This window comes from Danio aesculapii, chromosome 7 (assembly GCF_903798145.1).
Source record: "Danio aesculapii chromosome 7, fDanAes4.1, whole genome shotgun sequence".
Lineage (NCBI taxonomy): Eukaryota > Metazoa > Chordata > Actinopteri > Cypriniformes > Danionidae > Danio > Danio aesculapii.
Window position 1 is genome coordinate 15451793 of NC_079441.1, and position 20000 is coordinate 15471792.

General features: G+C 32.9%; 2 protein-coding genes and 1 long non-coding RNA gene across 3 annotated transcripts in view; all 3 read right to left on the reverse strand.

Annotated features, from left to right (window-relative positions):
• Positions 1-1522, reverse strand: part of LOC130232752 (uncharacterized) — a 1909-nt gene extending 387 nt beyond the window's left edge. Inside the window, exons 1-3 of the long non-coding RNA XR_008838133.1 lie at positions 1112-1522; positions 927-1028; positions 261-295 (exon numbers count right to left, since the gene is read on the reverse strand). This is a non-coding gene — a long non-coding RNA (uncharacterized LOC130232752). The remainder of the gene's footprint in view (positions 1-260; positions 296-926; positions 1029-1111) is intronic.
• Positions 1523-5201: 3679 nt separating this feature from the next.
• nitr3b (novel immune-type receptor 3b) lies at positions 5202-8316 on the reverse strand. Its single transcript, XM_056462726.1, has 5 exons — positions 8271-8316; positions 7587-7940; positions 6551-6685; positions 5735-5769; positions 5202-5367 (listed from the first exon to the last, which is right to left on the reverse strand). Exons 1-5 carry the CDS (start codon positions 8314-8316, stop codon positions 5245-5247), a joined length of 693 nt encoding a protein of 230 aa, XP_056318701.1. The 3' UTR covers positions 5202-5244.
• Positions 8317-14676: 6360 nt separating this feature from the next.
• nitr3d (novel immune-type receptor 3d) lies at positions 14677-19550 on the reverse strand. The gene is made up of 5 exons (XM_056462727.1): positions 19505-19550; positions 18831-19184; positions 17744-17869; positions 17567-17601; positions 14677-14787 (listed from the first exon to the last, which is right to left on the reverse strand). The coding sequence occupies exons 1-5, from the start codon at positions 19548-19550 to the stop codon at positions 14677-14679; spliced, it is 672 nt and encodes a 223-aa protein (XP_056318702.1).
• Between the last annotated feature and the right edge of the window lie 450 nt (positions 19551-20000).

A 20000-nucleotide genomic window follows, 5' to 3' on the forward strand; every position in this document is an offset into this window, starting at 1 on the left:
TAACATTACAATTTTAATACTGATGAATAAAATAAATAAATAAATAAATAAATAAATAAATATGAGAGAAAAATGAAATGAGCTTTAATCTAGCTGTTAAACTTGATACACACAATTACTTCCTGAAGTTAAATTTATGTTGTCGACATACTGGCAATATAGGAACATGTCTATAAAACATTATTTTTCATTCTCTATAATTTAAAAAAATTATTAATTACCTGATTAATGATTATTATTATTATTAGAATGATAATAACCTGATTTATCTGGCTTCTGAGTTGTTCTGTAGTTTCTGTAAAACATAATGAGATAAACTTACAGATCACTGGTCTGCATGTTGAATTAGAACACCATATACATTGTACAGTACATACACAGTGGTGTGAAAATGTGTTTGCCCCTGTACTCCTTTCTGTTTTTAATATATATATTATTGCATGTTTATCAAACTTTAATGTTTCTGATCAAGCAAATTGAAATATTTATATGAATGTCCTGTTATCTGTTAGTGATCTCAAGCTGAAGCAAACTTGAGTTCTGCAGCAGGACAATTATCCAAAGCACACCAGCAAGTCCTTTTTTGAAAGCTGAAGGAAAACTAAATGAAGACTTTGGAGTGGCCTAGTCAAAGTCCTGACCTGAATCCAAATGAGATGCTGTGGTGATGACCCTAAAAAAGTGGTTCAGGTTCGAAAACCCTCCAATGTGGCTGAATTACAACAATTCTGCAAAGATGAGGGGGCCAAAATTCCCATAGCAAACTCATTGGAAGTTAGCGAAAATGTTTGATTGCAGTTGTTGCTGTTAATGATGGCCTAACCAGTTATTAGGAATAGGGGGCAGACACTTTTTCACACAGGGTAGTTTTGTATTTTGTTATACTTCTTTTTTTAATATATATTTTAAAACTTATGTATATTTACCTTTTTTCCGATTTTGTTGAATCACCAGAACTATGTTCACAACAATGGATATTATACTTATTATAGGCAGGGTAAAAACAACAGGATTCCAAAAGGATGGAGCTGAAAATTAGCAAATGGTGACATACTGTAGATTTAGGTGTCAATTTGATGTATTATTTGATTTGTCTGAAACATTTCTGTACCTTCAATAGTCAACTTGGTTCCATTTCCAAAGTGTATCTTCCCACATATGTCTACGGCACAGTAATAAACTCCAGCATCAGATGTAGAGAGTTCAGTCTGAGAGAGACTATAAACACAACTCTGAACCAAAGAGCTCTTCTCTGATTTCTCCAAACACTGATCGCTCCTGTTATCATGAGTGTAAATGATCGCTGGTTGAGAATATCCTGATGAGTGTTTAATTCAGTAGACTCTGTAATGTCCAGCACAGATGTGACTGCTGACCGAACACTGCAGGGTCACTGAATCTGCTGGATGAAGTCTGTCAGACACAGGCTGCTGGACAACAGACCAGCTGCTAATTCTGTCTGTTTCTGAAAGACATGCAACATTCTGTAAATACATTAATATGCAATACATGTAAATAATCATCATGGACATTTGCTTTTATTGCAAACAATGTCTTTTTACCAAAAGGGCTCAATACAATCTCCAAAAGGCACAGAAGTGCTAATAAATATCAGGGGTCTCATATATAAACATGGCATTTGCACAAAACAGGGGTGGAAACATGAGCATGCCGCTTCACATGAAATGGTTATGATCTATAATAAAAAACAAACTTGATGTGAGAATGTGCGCAGCTTTAAGTAAACTCAAAGAAAACATATTTAACCTATATATTTACTTATTTGAACGACAATAAATCATTTCATGAACCATAATCATTAGTAAATCAATTAAAAATTGTTCTGGCGTACAGTATGTTCACTTTTAGGAAGGTTCCTATGCAAAGTTTTATCCAGTTCATGAGACCCCAGATCAGTAGGCTGACGTGTGTATTTGTGAATGCCTTCACTTTTGGGTTTTTGGTAATGGAAGGGATAAAAGGGGAGTCAACTGTGACTCTTTTGTGTTTCTTTTGCTTTGTCTCTCTCTTTCTTTCTCCCTCTCTGTTGGGTAACTATACATATTAAAGCTGGGTACAATTAATATGTATGTCTTATTTAATGTTGTATCATCTCATACATTTATTTTGTAACTAATTCAGTATAACCATAGTGAATTGTTGTTATTAAATCATTTCATTTTTAAGTATTCCATGAATTAATTCTGATTTAATGTTAATGGAGTTAAACTGCTCCATTTTGCAATACAATATAGTCACGCAATAGCAAAAATCTCCCACATATTTTTTATTCTAACTGCACTTATTTTTAGTGTTGGTGTAAGATTACAGAAGGTGGCTGAACTAGAAATGTTCAGTTTTGGGGCTTTTAATAATGGAATGGATAAAAGCAGATTCAAACTGTGACTATCTCTTTTGCTTTGACTCTCTTGCTTTCTTTGTTTCTCTTTCTTTATCAGGTACATTTTTTAACATTAAAGCTGGGTACAATTATATGTTTAATCACTTCATATATTTTATCATCTCATACGTTTATTTTGTGACCAGTTCAGTTGTAACCAAAGCAAAATATTGTTATTAATTAATTTCATTTTCAACTATTCTGTGAATTACTGCTCCATATAGCAATAGTCACACAATAGCAACACATATTTTGCTTTTCTAACTGCACCTTATTCCATCATATCAATATTAGTATTAGATTGCAGAAGATGGTGTACAGTTTTTACACCATCATGCTGATAACATTTCTTTAACCATTCAGCAATACTATAGCTTAAACCACTGAAGTAAAGTTTTCACAGGTCCCATCTAAAACACCAAAAACAATCAAATAAACAAGAAACAATAAAGTCAAACAAATATCGTTGAAAAATTATGACTGGTCAAACAATATTTATTGTAATAAAACAATAATTATTACAAAATGTTTTTTCTTGGACAAAACAAAAACCAAAGCATAAAAAGCATATCTAATTTTTGGTTTCTACAAGTTTCGTTCAGCTAAAAAATCTGCCTTTAAACTTGAAAGAAACAGAGATTGGACATTATGATAATCATTAACTTGATCAATCAATAACTTATTGAATAATAAAATTTTCAATTTTATTGTAATTTGATTAAACTTAAATGAAAATGTGAGGGGAAAGAAGGCAAAACAACCTTGTAAGCTCATTTTGCAGCACCTGAGAAAAGAAAAATAAACATGTCAAGAAACCTGGAACATGAAAATAATGAAATTATCAGTACTTCACTACATATATTAATCTGATAAAAAAATCTATTTAGACCAATCTAAAATCTATTAAGATTTAGACCATCAATTTATAAATGGTCTACTTACAGTACAACGTCATGAGAAAGATATTCTTCAAAAAAGAAAACAAGAAACTTAATATTATAGCCCTCTAATATTGATTGAGACACACAGATCAGGTCCAGTATATTTAGTTCAGACCACCACCATAAAATACAAGTCAAACAAGAAAACTAACATACCCTTGGTCATGTGTTGGTGTGGTAGTAAGTATAATTTCAGACTGCTTCCTCTTCAATGCACAAAAGCGGTTAAAGATCTGACACGGTAATGTTCAAAAAAAAAAAAGGGGGGGGGGGGGGGGGGGCAGAGCTGATTTCCTTTAAAAGAATCTCTCTTAACAAATGCTTGAACATGTATAGTGATCAAATGAACAGATACCATAAGAAATGCAAACCTAAATATTACATCAGGTGCCAATTAGATTCATTTGTGAGTTTGTGTATCATTGTATTAAGCCGACAACAATGTTTTTAAGCAATATATTAAGCAGGCAAGTGGTACTCTAAGTGTGCGTAAATGTGTGAAAGGTTCAACGAGACATTAACTCAAAATGCAGTTCAAAAGACACTTCTAATAGGCCAGTAGTCTTAAAATGAACAGATATTTTAGGGGTTGATTAAAAGGCCTCAGCTGATGTTGAGCAACTGTATCTGCATGTGAAGACATATTTAAAGTAGTAACTTTGTGGATTTTGTTTATGCTCATATACAGTTCATGTCAAAAGTGAAATCATAATCGAGAACCACTTTAAACACCTCCATCAAAGTATATCCATCTTAGCTTTCATGTAAGAGTGAGCGAGCATACAAAAATGCTTTGCTTGGAGTTTGTCTTGTTTCTCGTCCAAATATCTAAAAATGATCAAATTAAGAAGCATTTTCTACACAAGCAAAATGTTGTCCAGTTTTAAGAAGTTTTTACATAAGCAAAATCATTTGCAATGGGGTACGCAAAATAATATTGTTCAAAAGAAAAACCAGCTTATTTTGCTTACTCCATTTGCAGATTTACTTATTTCACTTCATTTTGACTCAAAACTTCTGAAAACAAGACTATATTTACTGCTTGTCTAGAAAATATTTTTTGGTTTAAGAATTGTTTAGACAGTCGGACTAGAAACGTGACAAAAACACTAAGAATTTTTTTTTTTTTTGCTGTATAGTCATTACTTTAAAGGTTAAAGACTTCTCGTCTCATTCACCTACATTGATTTTTAGCTGTACAAACTGCTTGTTAATCTGCTTGAGGTTGCAAACTGGTATTTCCTTATATTATTTTTATGTAACATGATAAACACACAGCACAAATTTTGACCATTAAAAAAACAAGGCCATGTGATAATATATGCAAACTATATACTTGTGGCGACACAGGGAAGATGGCAATATTGAGAAAGATTATTCTCTAATCACATATAATAGTATTCTATAATAAATAGAATAGTAATATTCACGTAATAAAGACTAGGTCAATTAGCATTGCATCATACTATTAAAGCAGAGTTTAATACCTCAAGCACACATTGTTAAGAAGGCATGAGCTTTAGCAAATATTGTAAGTCTTTGCAGAAGCTGACGTCTTCTTCACCAATGTATATGTGGAGAATGTAGGCTATACGTCAGGGCACCCTCTAGCGTAAAGTATGAATGAAACAGAAATAACATTACTAACATGGGCAGTTACGGTTCACCAGCAAACAATCAAAAGGAAAAAAGGACTGACATAGAAAATAATGGACAGTTCCAGACGGCAATTTTATTTCTATTCATGTGACTTCTCATGATATTTAGAGATAAAAATATATACAATTAACTGAAATTAAAGTTGTACAAAGCTACATAAAGAACTTGTTAATTCACTTGAACAACAACAAAGACTGTGATAGAACAACAGCAATAGTGTCTTATCATTAGTAATGGTCTCAGCTAATGTATTGTGGTCTCTGAATAAATAGTTTCCTGGATGGTTTTCATTGAAGATCTTCTTGAGGTGGTGGGCTTTGTTTTGGAAAAGTGCAGGGCAGCATAATTTAAGTCATCTGTTTCAATCTGCAGAGGAAGAAAATATAAAGTGATCAAACAATGCCACTGAGTGAATTTTCACATTGTCTGTTAGAAAAAATACCTATATTTTAAAAAGTAATGATTTCTGAATGTGACATTGAATGTAGTAAAGAAATGGGATAATGCTTAAAACTCAACATATATTTATTTATATAAAAAAGACAAACATTTGAGAAAATAAACTTTAATAAGTTAAACTTGATACACAAGTATTTTCCTGAAGTTAAATTCTTTATGTCAATATGCAGACAATATAGGAACATGCCTATAAATCATTTTCTTTTCTCTAGAATTTTAAGGAATTATTAATTGCCTGATTAATGATTATTATTATTATTAGAATGATAATCACCTGATTTATCTGGCTTCTGAGTTGCTCTGTAGTTTCTGTGGAACATAATGAAATTAATGAGAACACTGGTCTGAATGTCTAAGTAGAATACAATATATACATACACAGTGGTGTGAAAAAGTGTTTGCCCCCTTACTCTTTCCTTCGTTGCATGTTTTTCAAACTTTAATGTTTCTGATCATCAAACAAATTAAAATATTTATTTGAATGTCTTATCATCTGTTAGTCACCTCAAGCTGAAGCAAACTTGAGTTCTGCTGCAGGACAATGATCCAAAGCACACCAGCAGGAACACTTCTGAATGGCTAAAGGAAAACTATATGAAGACTTTTGAGTGACCTAGTCAAAGTCCTGACCTTAATCTAAATGAGATGCTGTGACATGACCCTAAAAATGTGGTTCAGGCTCAAAAACCATCCAATGTGGCTAAATTCTAACAATTCTGCAAAGAATAGTGGGCCAAAATTCATCCACAGCACTGTAACAGACTCATTGCAAGCTATTGAAAATACTTGAAAGGAGGCCCAACCGACTTTTATATTTAGGGGCAAACATTTTTTTCACACAAGGCTATGTAGTTTTGAATTTTGTTTTCCCTTAATAATAAAAACCTTAATTTCAAAAGTGCACCATGTGTTTACTTGAACTATCTTTGACTAATGTCAGTTTGTTAGATGATCTGAAAAGGAAATACATGCACAAAAAAAAAAAAAAAAAAAAAAAATCAGTAAGGGGCCTACACTTTTTCACACCACCATCTGTCTGTCTGTCTATCTTCATATATTTTGACAATTTCATATGCTTATGTATATTTACCTTTTTTGCGATTCTTTTTAATCACCAGAACTATGTTCAAAACAATGGATATTACACTTATAATAAGCAGGATACAAACAACTGGACTCCAAAATGATAGAGCTGAAACAGACGTGCTGATATTTCTGTCAGTTTCTGAAAGACAAGCAACATTCTGTAAATACAATAATATGCAATACATGTGAAAGGCTAAAAATCATCATGGGGGGGGGGGGGGGGTTAATAAAATAAAAATACATATTTAACTTAAATATTGACTTTTCTAAACCACTTTAAATATAATTATATTCCCCACAATCATTAATAAATAAATAAATAAATTTTTAGGAAGGTTCCTATGCAAAGTTTTATACAGTAAATGAGACCCAAGACCTGTAAGCTGACATGTGTATTTGTGAATGTTGCCAATTTGGGTTTTTGGTCACTTTTTGTTTTTGGTGTTTGTGGTTATGGGAGAGATAAAAGAGGATTCAAACTGCGACTCTTTTTTTCTTTGTCGCTCACTCTGGTAACTTTAAATATTAAATTTGGGTACAATTAATATTATGTATATTAAGTTAAACTGATCGATTTTGCAATACAATAGAAACAATCTCCCCCATATTTTTTTTTAACTGCACTTATTTTCAATGTTGGTGTAAGATTACACAAGGTGGCTGCAATCGAAATGGACAGTTTTGGGGGTTTTAGTAATGGAAGGGATTAATATTATATGTTTAATCATTTCATGTTTTATCATCTCAATCATTTATTCTGTGACTAATTTTGTTGTAACCAAAGGAAATAGTGTTATTAATTTATTTCATTTTCAAGCATTCTGTGAATTACTGCCCCATACTGCAATAGTCACACAATTCTAACTGCACTTATTTCCATCATTGGTACACGATTGCAGAAGGCGGCTGAAATTTTTACACCATCATGCTGATAACATTTCTTTAATCATTTGGCAATACTATAGCTTGAACCACTGCAGTAAACACAGATTGACACGTTTATGTGAATTTCAGAATGCAAAAAACTGTCATTAACTCACCATTACGTAGCAGAATGGTCCCTTCACCAAACATCATGATGTTCAGGAAAAACTTAGCACAATAGTAAGTTGCAAAATCCTCTTTTTCCAAATTAACGATAGTTAAATTATAAGAGCCACTTGCAATTGTGATAAAGAATCGATTAGTATTGTCAAAGGCTTTTTGATATGTAACTCCTTCTGAGTTGTGAGTTGAATATGCTATAAGAAGAGGTTTCTTGTCAGCTGAAAGTTTATACCATGAAACAGTAGTTACATAGTCATCAGAGTGAAAACAGGGTAAAGTCACACTGCTTCCAAGTTCAGCAACTACCAGTGGCTGCTGGTGAATAAAATCTTCTTCACAGGTCCCATCTAAAACAACAAAAACAATCAAATAAACAGTAAGAAACAAAAAAAATGTAAAACAAAGCTTATTACAAATTAGAGATGGTCAAACAATAATTATCGCAATAAAACAATGAAACTATATACATATATTGAATAAAACAAAGGCATTTTATAATTTTTTGGCTTTTATTTTTGGTTTCTACAAGTTTCACTCACACAATAAAAATATGCCTTTAAACTTGAAAGAAAGAGATGTGAAATCAATTATGACAATTATGATACTTATCAATATTTACTGATATCCATTTCATTGTGGTCTTTTTTTGACATTATCACCCAACAGTTTAAACTTACACACAAACGTGAGGAGAAAGAAGGTAAAACAATCTTGCAAGCTCATTTTGCAGCACCTGAGGGAAAAAAATGAGCATGTCAAGAAACCTGGAAGATGAAAATAATGAAATATTCTAATTTACACATTTTATATTTCTAAAATATAAACAGAAGTACTTCACCACATATATTAATTTGATAAAAGAAAATAAACAGATTCACTGGTCTACTTACAGTACAACCTTGGTTTGGTAGTGTCTAATTTCAGACTGCTTCCTCTTCAATGCACAGCAGTGGTCAAAGATCAGACACGGAAATGTAAAAAACAAAAGAAAAACAAAAAGGGCAGAGCGGACTTCCTTTAGAAGAATCTCTTCACAGACAATTGAACCTGCATAGTGATAAAATTAACATGCAAACCGAAATATTACATTTGGTATTATTTATATATAGTTTTTGTATTATTTTGTGACTGAACTTTACAGCTGACAACATTGTTCAAAATTATTTAAAGTAAGCAAGAGGTGAACTCGAGGCACGAGTGAATGTGTGAAAGGTGTGAAGGGTTTAACATGCAATATGCACTACAAAAGACACTTCTAATAAGCCAGTAGTCTTAAAATAAACAGATACTCTCAACAGTCACTTTATTAGGTACCCCGTTACTAGTACTGGGTTGGACCTACTTTGCCTTCAGAACTGCCTTAATCCTTCGTGGCATAGATTCAACAAGGTACTGGAAATATTCCTCAGAGATTTTAGTCCATATTGACATGATAGTTTTTTTTTTTTTTTTAGATTTCTGCAGATTTGTCGGCTGCACATTCATGATGTGAATCTCCCGTTCCACCACATCCCAAAGGTGCTCTATTGGATTGAGTTCTGGGGACTGTGGAGGCCATTTGAGTACAGTGAACTCATTGTCACGTTCAAGAAACCAGTCTGAGATGATTCACACTTTATGACATGGCCCGTTATCCTGCTGGAAGTAGCCATCAGAATATGGGTACACAGTGGTCACAAAGAGATGGACATGGTTTAACAACAATACTGAGGTGGGCTGTGGTGTTGACACACTGCTCAAATTTGTACTAATGGGCCCAAAGTGTGCCAAGAAAATATGCCCCTAAAATATCCCCAATGTGTGCCAAGAAAATATCCCCCACACCATTACATCACCACCAGCCTGAACCCTTGATACAAGGCAGGATCGATCCATGCTTTCATGTTGTTGACGCCAAATTCTGACCCTACCATCCGAATGTCACAGCAGAAATCAAGACTCATCAGATCAGGCAACGTTTTTTCAATCTTCTATTGTCCAATTTTGGTGAGCCTATGCGAAGTGTAGCCTCAGTTTCCAGTTCTTAGCTAACAGGAGTGGTACCCGGTGTGCTCTACTGCTGCTGTAGCCCATCCGCCTCAAGGTTGGACGTGTTGTTCATTCAGAGATGCTCTTCTATATGCGTGTGGCGACGCAGTGGCGCAGTAGGTAGTGCTGTCGCTTCACAGTAAGAAGGTTGCTGGTTCGAGCCTCGGTCGGGTCAGTTGCCGTTTCTGTGTAGAGTTTGCATGTTCTCCCTGCGTTCGTGTGGGTTTTCTCCGGGTGCTCTGGTTTCCCCCATGGCCCATAGACCTGCAGTACAGATGAATTGGGTAGGCTAAATTGTCTGTAGTGTATGATTGTGTATGGATGTTTACCAGAGATCGGTTGCAGCTAGAAGGGCATCCGCTGCGTAAAATGTGCTGGATAAATTGGTGGTTCATTCCGCTGTGGTGACCCCAGAATAATAAAGGGACTAAGCCGAAAAGAAAATGAATGTATGTATGTATGTATGTATGTATGTATGTATGTATGTATGTATGTATGTATGTATATATGTATATATATATATATATATATATATATATATATATATATATATATATATATATATATATATATATATATATATACTGTATATATATATACACACACTTTTCTCTAAAGATACAGAACTTTTTGTTGTCTGGATACATATGGTTTATCGTCAATAATATATTATCATTATTACAATAAATACCATAAAATAGTGACATCATTTTAAGTCCATGTCTCCCATGCCTTCTATTTGGTTTGAATTATTGCCATATTGAAAAAAAAAACATTCTGTGTAATCAATTATTCAGCTTATACCACACCCAAAGACATTGTTCAGATGACATTTTAAGACATTTGTAAGATTTTTAGGACTAGTTTCATCTCATCTAATGCCTTTTTAAAAATGTTCTGACTGTGACAGAACTGAAATCATTCAGCAGAGTGATATAGAACTGTAATCTGGTCAAGACCTATCTGGACCTATTATAAGCTGATTTAAAAAAACACAAAGGACATCTGGGAATGCACGTCATAGCAAATACAAAGGCCTAATTGTTTGATTCTAGCTAGAAATTTGATTAAAAGAGTCATCTAGATTATAATTGAGTATTTATATATATATAAATGAATTAATGTATTCCAATTATTGCAAATATAAATTTGATATATTGCTAGATGTATTATTTCAAACATTTTTAAATATAAATGTTCTTTCCTGAAAGAGATAGAGGGTTAGGGGCCAAGTGCACATAGGGGGTTATTTTTAACACTGACAAATGTGCATGTGTGTTTTTGATTCAGATGGAGGTGTGAAGACACAACACTTGGTCAGTCCTGTGGTTGGTAAATTGTCAAACTTACAAAGCGTGCGCAGGTACAAACAAACAATCATATATAATACATACATAAATACATACATGCACAGTATTTACTATATAAATATTATTAAATTATTCAATCTGTCCTAAAGTGAATTTTTCCATTGATGTTTGCACATCAGTTCTCAATCTAGACTGAGCACCTTCTTCCTGTCAGCCATTCTACAGGAAATGATGTTATACACTGTGGCCTCTAACAAGAGCTTTGTTTATCACATTTTATTTTACTTATATAGACAAACTATTAGTTTAAGCTTGAGTCTGTGATAGTACAATCCTAAATCAGAAAAAGTTGGGACAGTATGGAAAACGCAAATAAAAAACGTGGAGATTTATTTTTTCTAAATTTAATTTTGATGCTTCTGTAAGTGCTTTGAGTCTGAGAAATGCTCATTACAAATAAAACTTAATATTATTATTTGCATTATTATTATTATTATTATTTTTATTATTATTTGACTTGTATTTCATTTTATGTTTTGTGAACTTCATTTCATTTGTAAAATACATATTTTCCTGACATTGAGACATGCAACACATTCCAAAAAAAGTTGGGACAGGAGCAATGTAGTGCTAGAAATCAGATAATTGGTTGAATAATGATGTAATTTGAAACAGGTGATTTCAACAGGTGATTGTAATTATGATTTGGTACAAAAGCAGCATCCAACAAAGGTCTAGTACTCTAGGAGCAAAAAAATGGGCCGACGAAAATTATTGACATGTTTAAAAACACGTGGCACGGTGGCTCAGTGGTTAGCACTGTCGCCTCACAACAAGAAGGTCACTGATTCAAGTCTCAGCTGGGCCAGGAAGCATTTCTGTGTAGAGTTTGTATGTTCACCCTGTGTTTCCTCAGGGTGCTCCAGTTTCCCCCACAATCCAAAGATAGGCAGTATAAGTGATTTGGTTGAACTAAATTGGCCATAGTGTATTAGTGTGTGTGCGAATGTGGGAGTGTATGGGTGTTTGCCAGTACTTGGTTGCACTGTGTAAAACATATGCCAGAATAGTTGGCGGTTCATTCCGTTGGGGCAACCCTTGATAAGGGAGGAAAAATATATTAATGAAAGAAAGACATTTGGATATTTCATCTTCAACAATGCATTACATAATTAAATGATTAAAGAAATCTGGAGAAATCTGGTGCAAGCCTAAGCTGAACTACCACGATCGCCGAGCCCTCAGGCAGCACTGCATCAAGAATCATCATTCATCTATAAGCGATACCACCACATGGGCTCAGGACTACTTTGGCAAACCTTTATTGAGTACCACAATACATAGTGACATCCACAAATGACAGTTAAAACTGTTTAGTGCCAAAAGGAAGCCCTATGTTAACAGTGTCTAGAAGCGCTGTCAACTTGTCTGAGCATGGAGGCATCTGGGATGGACCATCACACAGTGGAAATGATTTCTGTAGTCAGATGAATCAGTATTTAAGATCTTTTTTGGGAAAAACGGACGCCATGAGTTCCGGACCAAAGAAAAGGATCATCCAGACGGTTACAAGTAACAAGTCCAAAAGCCAGGGTCTGTCATGGTATGGGGTTGTGTCAATACCCTTGCCAAAGGTAACTTCACACTTCTGTGATGGCACTATTAATGCTGAAAAGTACATAGAGATTTTGGAGCACAATATGCTGCCTTTTTTTTCATGGGACGCCCATGCATATTTCAACAAGACAATGCAAAATCACATTCTGCACACATTACAAAGTCCTAGATGCAGAGGAACAGAATACAGATGCTTGACGGGCCTGCCTGCAGTCCCAACCTGACTCCAATAGAGAATGTGTGGTAAATTCTGAAGCACAAAATGTGACAACGAAGACCCCGTACTTATGCCCACCTTAAGACTTGTTTGCAGGAAGAATGGGACAAAATTATACCTGAAACACTTCATCACCTGGTGTCTTCAATCCCTAAATGTATTTTAAGTGCTGTGAAAACGAATAGCAACATCACGAAGTGGTAAATGCTTTACTGTTTCAACTTTTTTTACATGTATTGCAAGAACCAAAATTGGGATACAGTTTATTAAAATAAAAAACAATAAAAATGATGAGGAACACATTAAATGTTTGTTGAATTGTCCGAAATGAATTACAAGTCAAATTTAGAAATCACTACTTTCTCTTTTGTTTGTTTTTTCAGACTTTTTCTGATTTGTGGTAGTAGACTCACTACCAGGGTTTTTATCAGTCTTAGAATCAAGTCATGAGGTTTCTTGTTCCTCTTTTATCAGTTTGACGATGCATGTGCTTGTGGATGTTTGTGGTGAATATGTAGCTCAAATGACTTCAAAAGTAAAGGCCTCTGATGTGGTGCAATGACTGGATCTTTAAACGCTCATGTTTTATATATTGAACCACCAGTGCTATACATATTATAAGATTCCAGTAGTTAATGATAAGTAAAAGTATTTTGTCATTAATCTAAAATTAACTTGTACCGCATTTATCACAATTCAACATTTACTAATGCATTCATAAAATTTTTGTTGTGAAATTAAAGTATTTATTCATCTTTGATAATGTAAAGTAATATTCATTATTAGTTAATTTGTTAACACGCTGCACAAGATAAGAGTTGTGCAGTGTGTTAAGTTAACTAACAATGAATGACTTTTTTTTACATTATTTTACATTAACTTTAACAAAGATTAATAAATACTTTAATCTGTAATGTAATGTAACGTAATGTATTGATCATTGTTTGTTCACGTTAGTGAATATGTTGACTAAAATGCACTAATTGAAATGTAATGTAAAGTTTTACCATTTAATCTTTCTGTTGAATCCTAAAAATAGACTTACACTTTTCAAATATCAAACCTTTCTTTTGCAATCGTATACCAAATATAGAAATAAGGGCAGTTTTAACGGCTAAAAATGTGGGAAAGCATTGCTGTTATGTGACTGTATTGTATTGAAATATGGAGCAATTAAGTGTAAAATTAAATCCAAAAATAATTCACAGAATATTTAAAAAAACAAAATATTTTATTGACAACAATTTGCAACGGTTATGCTAAATTAGTTACAAAATAAATGTAAAAAATTATAAAATATGAAATGATAAAGCACATATCAAATGTACTCAGCTTAAATGTAAAATAGGAAAAAAGAAGGGGGGGGGGGGGGGTGTAGAGAGACAGAGAGTAGAGCCAGAGAAGAAAATAAAAGAGACAACAAGTTTACAATCCAAATTTGCCTCTTCATTGACCATGTGACCAAAGCCCAAGTACTGAGACATTCCAACTGACCAATAAGAACTTTAGCAATATCGGAGCACAACGTAAGTCCACACACATTTTATCCATGCCCTGATCTTTATCAGCCATCTGTGTGGTTTGCAAGACATGGTTTGCAATAAAAACAAATGCATTTGATCATTCACATTCTTTCAGTGTCAATCATTAAATTTGTATTATTAAAAATACCAAAAAATCTTTTTTAAGCTTGAGGATGATAATATAGCTCAAGAAAACGAGTCAAAATGAGTAAAGAAGGACAAAAATGACTTCTATTGGTTTACATTGTGCTGATATTAATAGACTAAAAATATTTACAATTAACCAAAATCAAAATTAAAAAAATAAAATGTAATGTATGAACTGATCAAATTAACAACGGAACTACACAACCACAAGAATAACCACAATAATCTACAGCATAAGCAATTATCTCATAAAGTGCTTACTGGTCTGTGAATAAACACAGATAGTTTCGTCTTGGCTAGCTGTCACTGAAGAGCTTTGCAAGGCAACATAATTGAAGACATTTCCATCAACCTGCAGAGAACAAATAACAGAAATATTATCAGTGGATTTCCACAGTTACGCTTTTTGTGTACACGGTGATGTTTATATCATGCTCTTATCGCCAGAGTGTTTTTTACATTCATGTCCAACTAATATTTACAGGCGATGAACAGAGCGAACGTGTACAATTACACCCTGACATTAGATGGATGCCTATTGGAACACAAAACACCCCAATACACAAGGTGGCGCTGCACAATTTTATGCTTCTGACTCTTGTTGCACAGAATAAGCAATGCGCATACTATCTGTCCTAAATATTATTCAAATATTGTCCCAAACCATAGTATGTTGAAAAGAGTATGCCAAAGGCTCCCGGATGGTCTATTTCCAGTAAAAAAAAATAAATAAATACTCCATACTCTAACTGCTAATATTGCCCACAATACATTGCACATTGGATATGAATTTGATTAGAACTACAAACTCGGGTAAAAAAAAAAAAAAAAAAAAAGTGAATAAACTACAAACATGGCGGACACTGAGACCAACTGTAAGTAGAGAGGTTTTGGTAAAGTTGTTTGAATGACTGTTAACCAATATCTGGCCAACTGAAAAATATTTAAATTGTGTTTTTGCGTGTTATATTTCAACTACGGCAATAATGTGAACTTATATCAAGACGTGTTTGGAAATTAACTTCTGAATGAATAATTATCCAAAGACCTGAGGAGATTTCTCTGCATGAAAGACTCGATAATCCAGCTTCCAGCATTATCCTGCTGCTTCTCCAATAAGGTAAGTAATTAAATATGAAAGAAATGTGGATGATTGATAGGGGACATAACTAAGCAACAAAACGATCTGTTAATGAGGAAGTAGTATGTCCCAAAGCTGGCATACTCTTCTGTTACACAAGTATATACTTTCCCTTCCCAAAAGTAGCACATACTTTTAGTATAAGTATGCGAATTGAAATGCAGCAAGAGTTGTTGCTTGAAGGGATGCAACTGAGGAAGCTATATGTATTAAGTTGTATTTTATTAATGCCTACACCTACTCTACTCGAATCCTAACCCCAACCCTCACAGTAAGGTAAAAACAGTAATTATACCAAGTATTTTTCATATTATTTAAAAAATTTGATTTGATTTATTTATTTTCGAACAATGTATCATACATAAAATATCATTAACAAAAGAATACATTACAACATGGTCGAAAATGGAGTGGGATGAAGCACAAGCGTATTATTTTCCCACCCCATTACCACATACATCATCCGTCTATTACTTAAACTTATTTCTTCCTTTACTTATCTCTTCCTTTCACATGAACACATTCTATCTTTTTGGCATATCTGACAAATCATATGTTTGGTTCCATTTGCACACTTATACCCTGTAACATAAACCCAGAGAAAAAAAAAAACAAAAACAAAAACATAGTACTGCAAATAGCCATTAATTAAAATTTCATCACACCTTTCTCTTTTTATACCTTTTCAATCACCTTCATCGTTATACTCCTTTAATAATATATATTTATACAACTTTTTAAATAGATTATTATCCTGACATTGTTTAAGAGTCAGATCTAGACTGTTCCATAGTTTTACACCATAGACGGACATACACAAACTTTTTAATGTTGTTCTTGTTTTCAACCTCCTAAAATTTTGTTCTTCTCTCAGATTATATCCCCCTTGTCGTTCTTCGAAAAACGTTTGTATGCATTTTGGAAGAAGTTTATTCCTAGCTTTAATAAAATTCTATTTAATGGGTAAAGCACAATTTATGTTTAATGTTGTATTGGATATAGGTCTTAGTTAATCCTGTGACTAACTTCAGAATGTTGAGATACACGCAACTGAGGGCGTTAAAACTCTAATGAACCTAAAATTGAAGAGTATGGGATCATATATAAATTACAACTCTAAATTGATTCATGACTGAAAAATGTGACCCGTTCCTAATTAGACATACAGACTTTAATTGACGAGGCTCACCTAAAATCAAATTAAATTCGGAACAGGAAACAAACATACATGAATTCTGATAAATATAATTCTTTTCAGAAGTGCTAGAAAAAGCTTACAAGTATTTAACTTTCCACCATTCTTCAGATTTTATTGTTAGCTTCATCTATAATTTTTATTCATGTCACAGAACATCCAAACCAATAGGCTTCACCTACACACGGTAGCAGAAATTGTTGATCTGAACCAAAGACTAACAGGGATTTTTTCTAAACTCCTTATTAGTTGTTTCGAAACGAGATGCTGTGTGCAGCATCTGTCTTCAGAAAGCCCCAAAGGGGAAATATTTTACACACAAGCATACACCAGAAAATAGAACAAAGTTGTGAATTCTGAAGAGACTTGAGAAAATTAATGTATATAAAGCTTAAAATTATGCTTGTCATTACAAAAAATAAACATTTCTAAATATATTAAAATACAAAGCATCTGTTTTACATTGTAATAATATTCCATAATATTACATTTAATATTAATAAATGAAAACACATTTATGCAGTATACGAGATGTTTTAAAAACATGAACAATTTTACTGATGTTATATTTTTATCATTACTGTATATTTAAGGGATTTAAATGAAAAAAATCAAGAGGAAGAAAAAAAAAAAAAATCAACAAATTGTATTGTAATTTTTATAGTTTTACATTTATCCACATTCAGATTTTATGTTTTTTAAACACACAGGCAAAATAGGCCCATTACTATAAAACATTATTTTACAATCTCTAAAAGTTTAAAGGAAAATAAGAAAATATATAAACATAATTACCTGAATAACTTGACTTCTAATTTGTTCTGAAGGCTCTGTGGGACATAATAACTTTGTTAAATTACAGATCACTGATCTGAATGTCAGAAACAAATGTATTGTTACTGTAGGTAAAACTAGTATTAGTAATAGTATGAGCAAAGTATTGGTATTTAGTATATAACATACTGTATTTACCTTCTTTGCAATATGTGCAAATCATGAGAAGTATGTTCACAATAATGGATATTGCACTTATTACAATCAGGATTAAAACGACTGGACTCCAAAACGAGGATTCAGGTGTGATAATTATGTTTGTTTCTAAAAGACATGCAACATTCTGTAAATACATTAACATGCAATACATCTGAAAAGCTGTAAATCATCATACACTCAAAAAAAATGACTTGTGCTGCTTGTTCAAACTACTCTTTTTTTAAATGAGTTGAAACAACACAAATCTTAAGTTTTTTTTGGCACATCTTAATAGTTTTATGTTCAATCTACTGTTCCTAAATTTGTCAAAATTATTAAGTTAACTTAATTTGTGTTGGGACAACATGTTGCAATTGTGTGGAACCCAGCATTTTGTTTTTACAGTGTAGGCATTTGTTTTTACTGCAAACAATGTCTAGCGAAAGGCCCAATAAATATTCCAAAAAGCATAAAAGTGCTAATAAAGATGTGGGATCTCGTTTATAACTGTGGCGTACACACAAAACATGTATACTGTACACTATTTCCCACACAAAGGTTGTGATCTACAGTATAAAAAACAAACTTGATGGGAGAAATAAACTCTAAGTAAACATATTTAACCTTAATAGTGGCTTATTTGAAGCACTATAAATAATGAAGTATTATTGCTGGCTACAATTAATATGTTTTATCATTTCATGTTTTATCATCTCATACATTTATTTTGTCACTAATTCAGTTGTAACCACAGCAAAATATTGTTATTAATTAGTTTCATTTACAAGTATTCTGCGAATTACTTTTGATTAAATATTCACACTAAACTGCAATACAATATAGTCACACAATAGCAACATTTTACACATATACTGGTATTCTAACTGCACTTATTTTCATCATTGTATAAGATTGCTGAAGGTGGAATGTAGAAATGTAGTTTTTACCCCATCATGCTGATAACATTTCTTGAATAGTTTGGCAATACTACATGCATACTAATACAATAGCTTGATTCACTGCAGTAAACACTGCCTTACACACGTTTATGTGAATTTCAGAATGCGAAAAACTGTCATTAACTCACCATTACGTAGCAGAATCGTCCCTTCACCAAACATCATGATGTTCAGGAAAAACTTAGCACAATAGTAAGTTGCAAAATCCTCTTTTTCCAAGTCGTTGATAGTTAAATTATAAGAGCCACTTGCAATTGTGATAAAGAATCGATTAGTATTGTTAAAGGCATTTTGATATGTAATTCTTCCTGAGTTGTGAGTTGAATATGCTATAAGAAGAGGTTTCTTGCCAGCTGAATGTTTATACCATGAAACAGTAGTTACATAGTCATCAGAGTGAAAACAGGGTAAAGTCACACTGCTTCCAAGTTCAGCAACTACCAGTGGCTGCTGGTGAATAAAATCTTCTTCACATGTCCCATCTAAAACAACAAAAACAATCAAATAAACAGTAAGAAACAAAAAAAAAAAAAGTAAAACAAAGCTTATTACAAATTAGAGATGGTCAAACAATAAATATCGCAATAAAATAGACTAAAAAAGACATTTCTTAGATGAAACAAACACGCATTTTATAAATGTTTATTCTTTGTAGCGGGTTTTTACAACTTTCACTAAAAAATCTGCCTTAAAACTTGAAAGAAACAGAGATTTGACATAAATTATGATAATCATCAATATTGACTGATATAAATGTTATTATAACCTTTTTTTTTAATATTACCCAACAATTTTAACTTACATGCAAATGTGAGGAGAAAGAAGGTAAAACAACCTTGTAAGCTCATTTTGCAGCACCTGAGAAAAGAAGTTTACACATTTTATATCTCTAACATCTGAACAGGAGTACTTCACCACATATATTAATTTGAAAAAAATCCAAATTATAAATGGTCTACTTACTGTACAATCTCACGAAAAATGTAATATTCTTTAAAAAACGAGAAACTTAATATAACAGCCCACTTAATATTGCTTTAAAAACACACAGATCAGGCCCAGCATAAAATCATGTCCAGAATATTCAGTTCAGAAGACCACCATGCAATACAAGTCAAACAACAGACTGCTTCCTCTTCAATGCACAGCAGTGGTCAAATATCAGACACGGAAATGTAAAAAAAAAAAGGGCAGAGCCAACTTTGTTTAGAAGAATCTCTCTTAACAGACGCTTCAACACGAATAGTGATAAGATGAGCAGATACCATGAGAAATGCAAAAATAAATATTAAATCAGG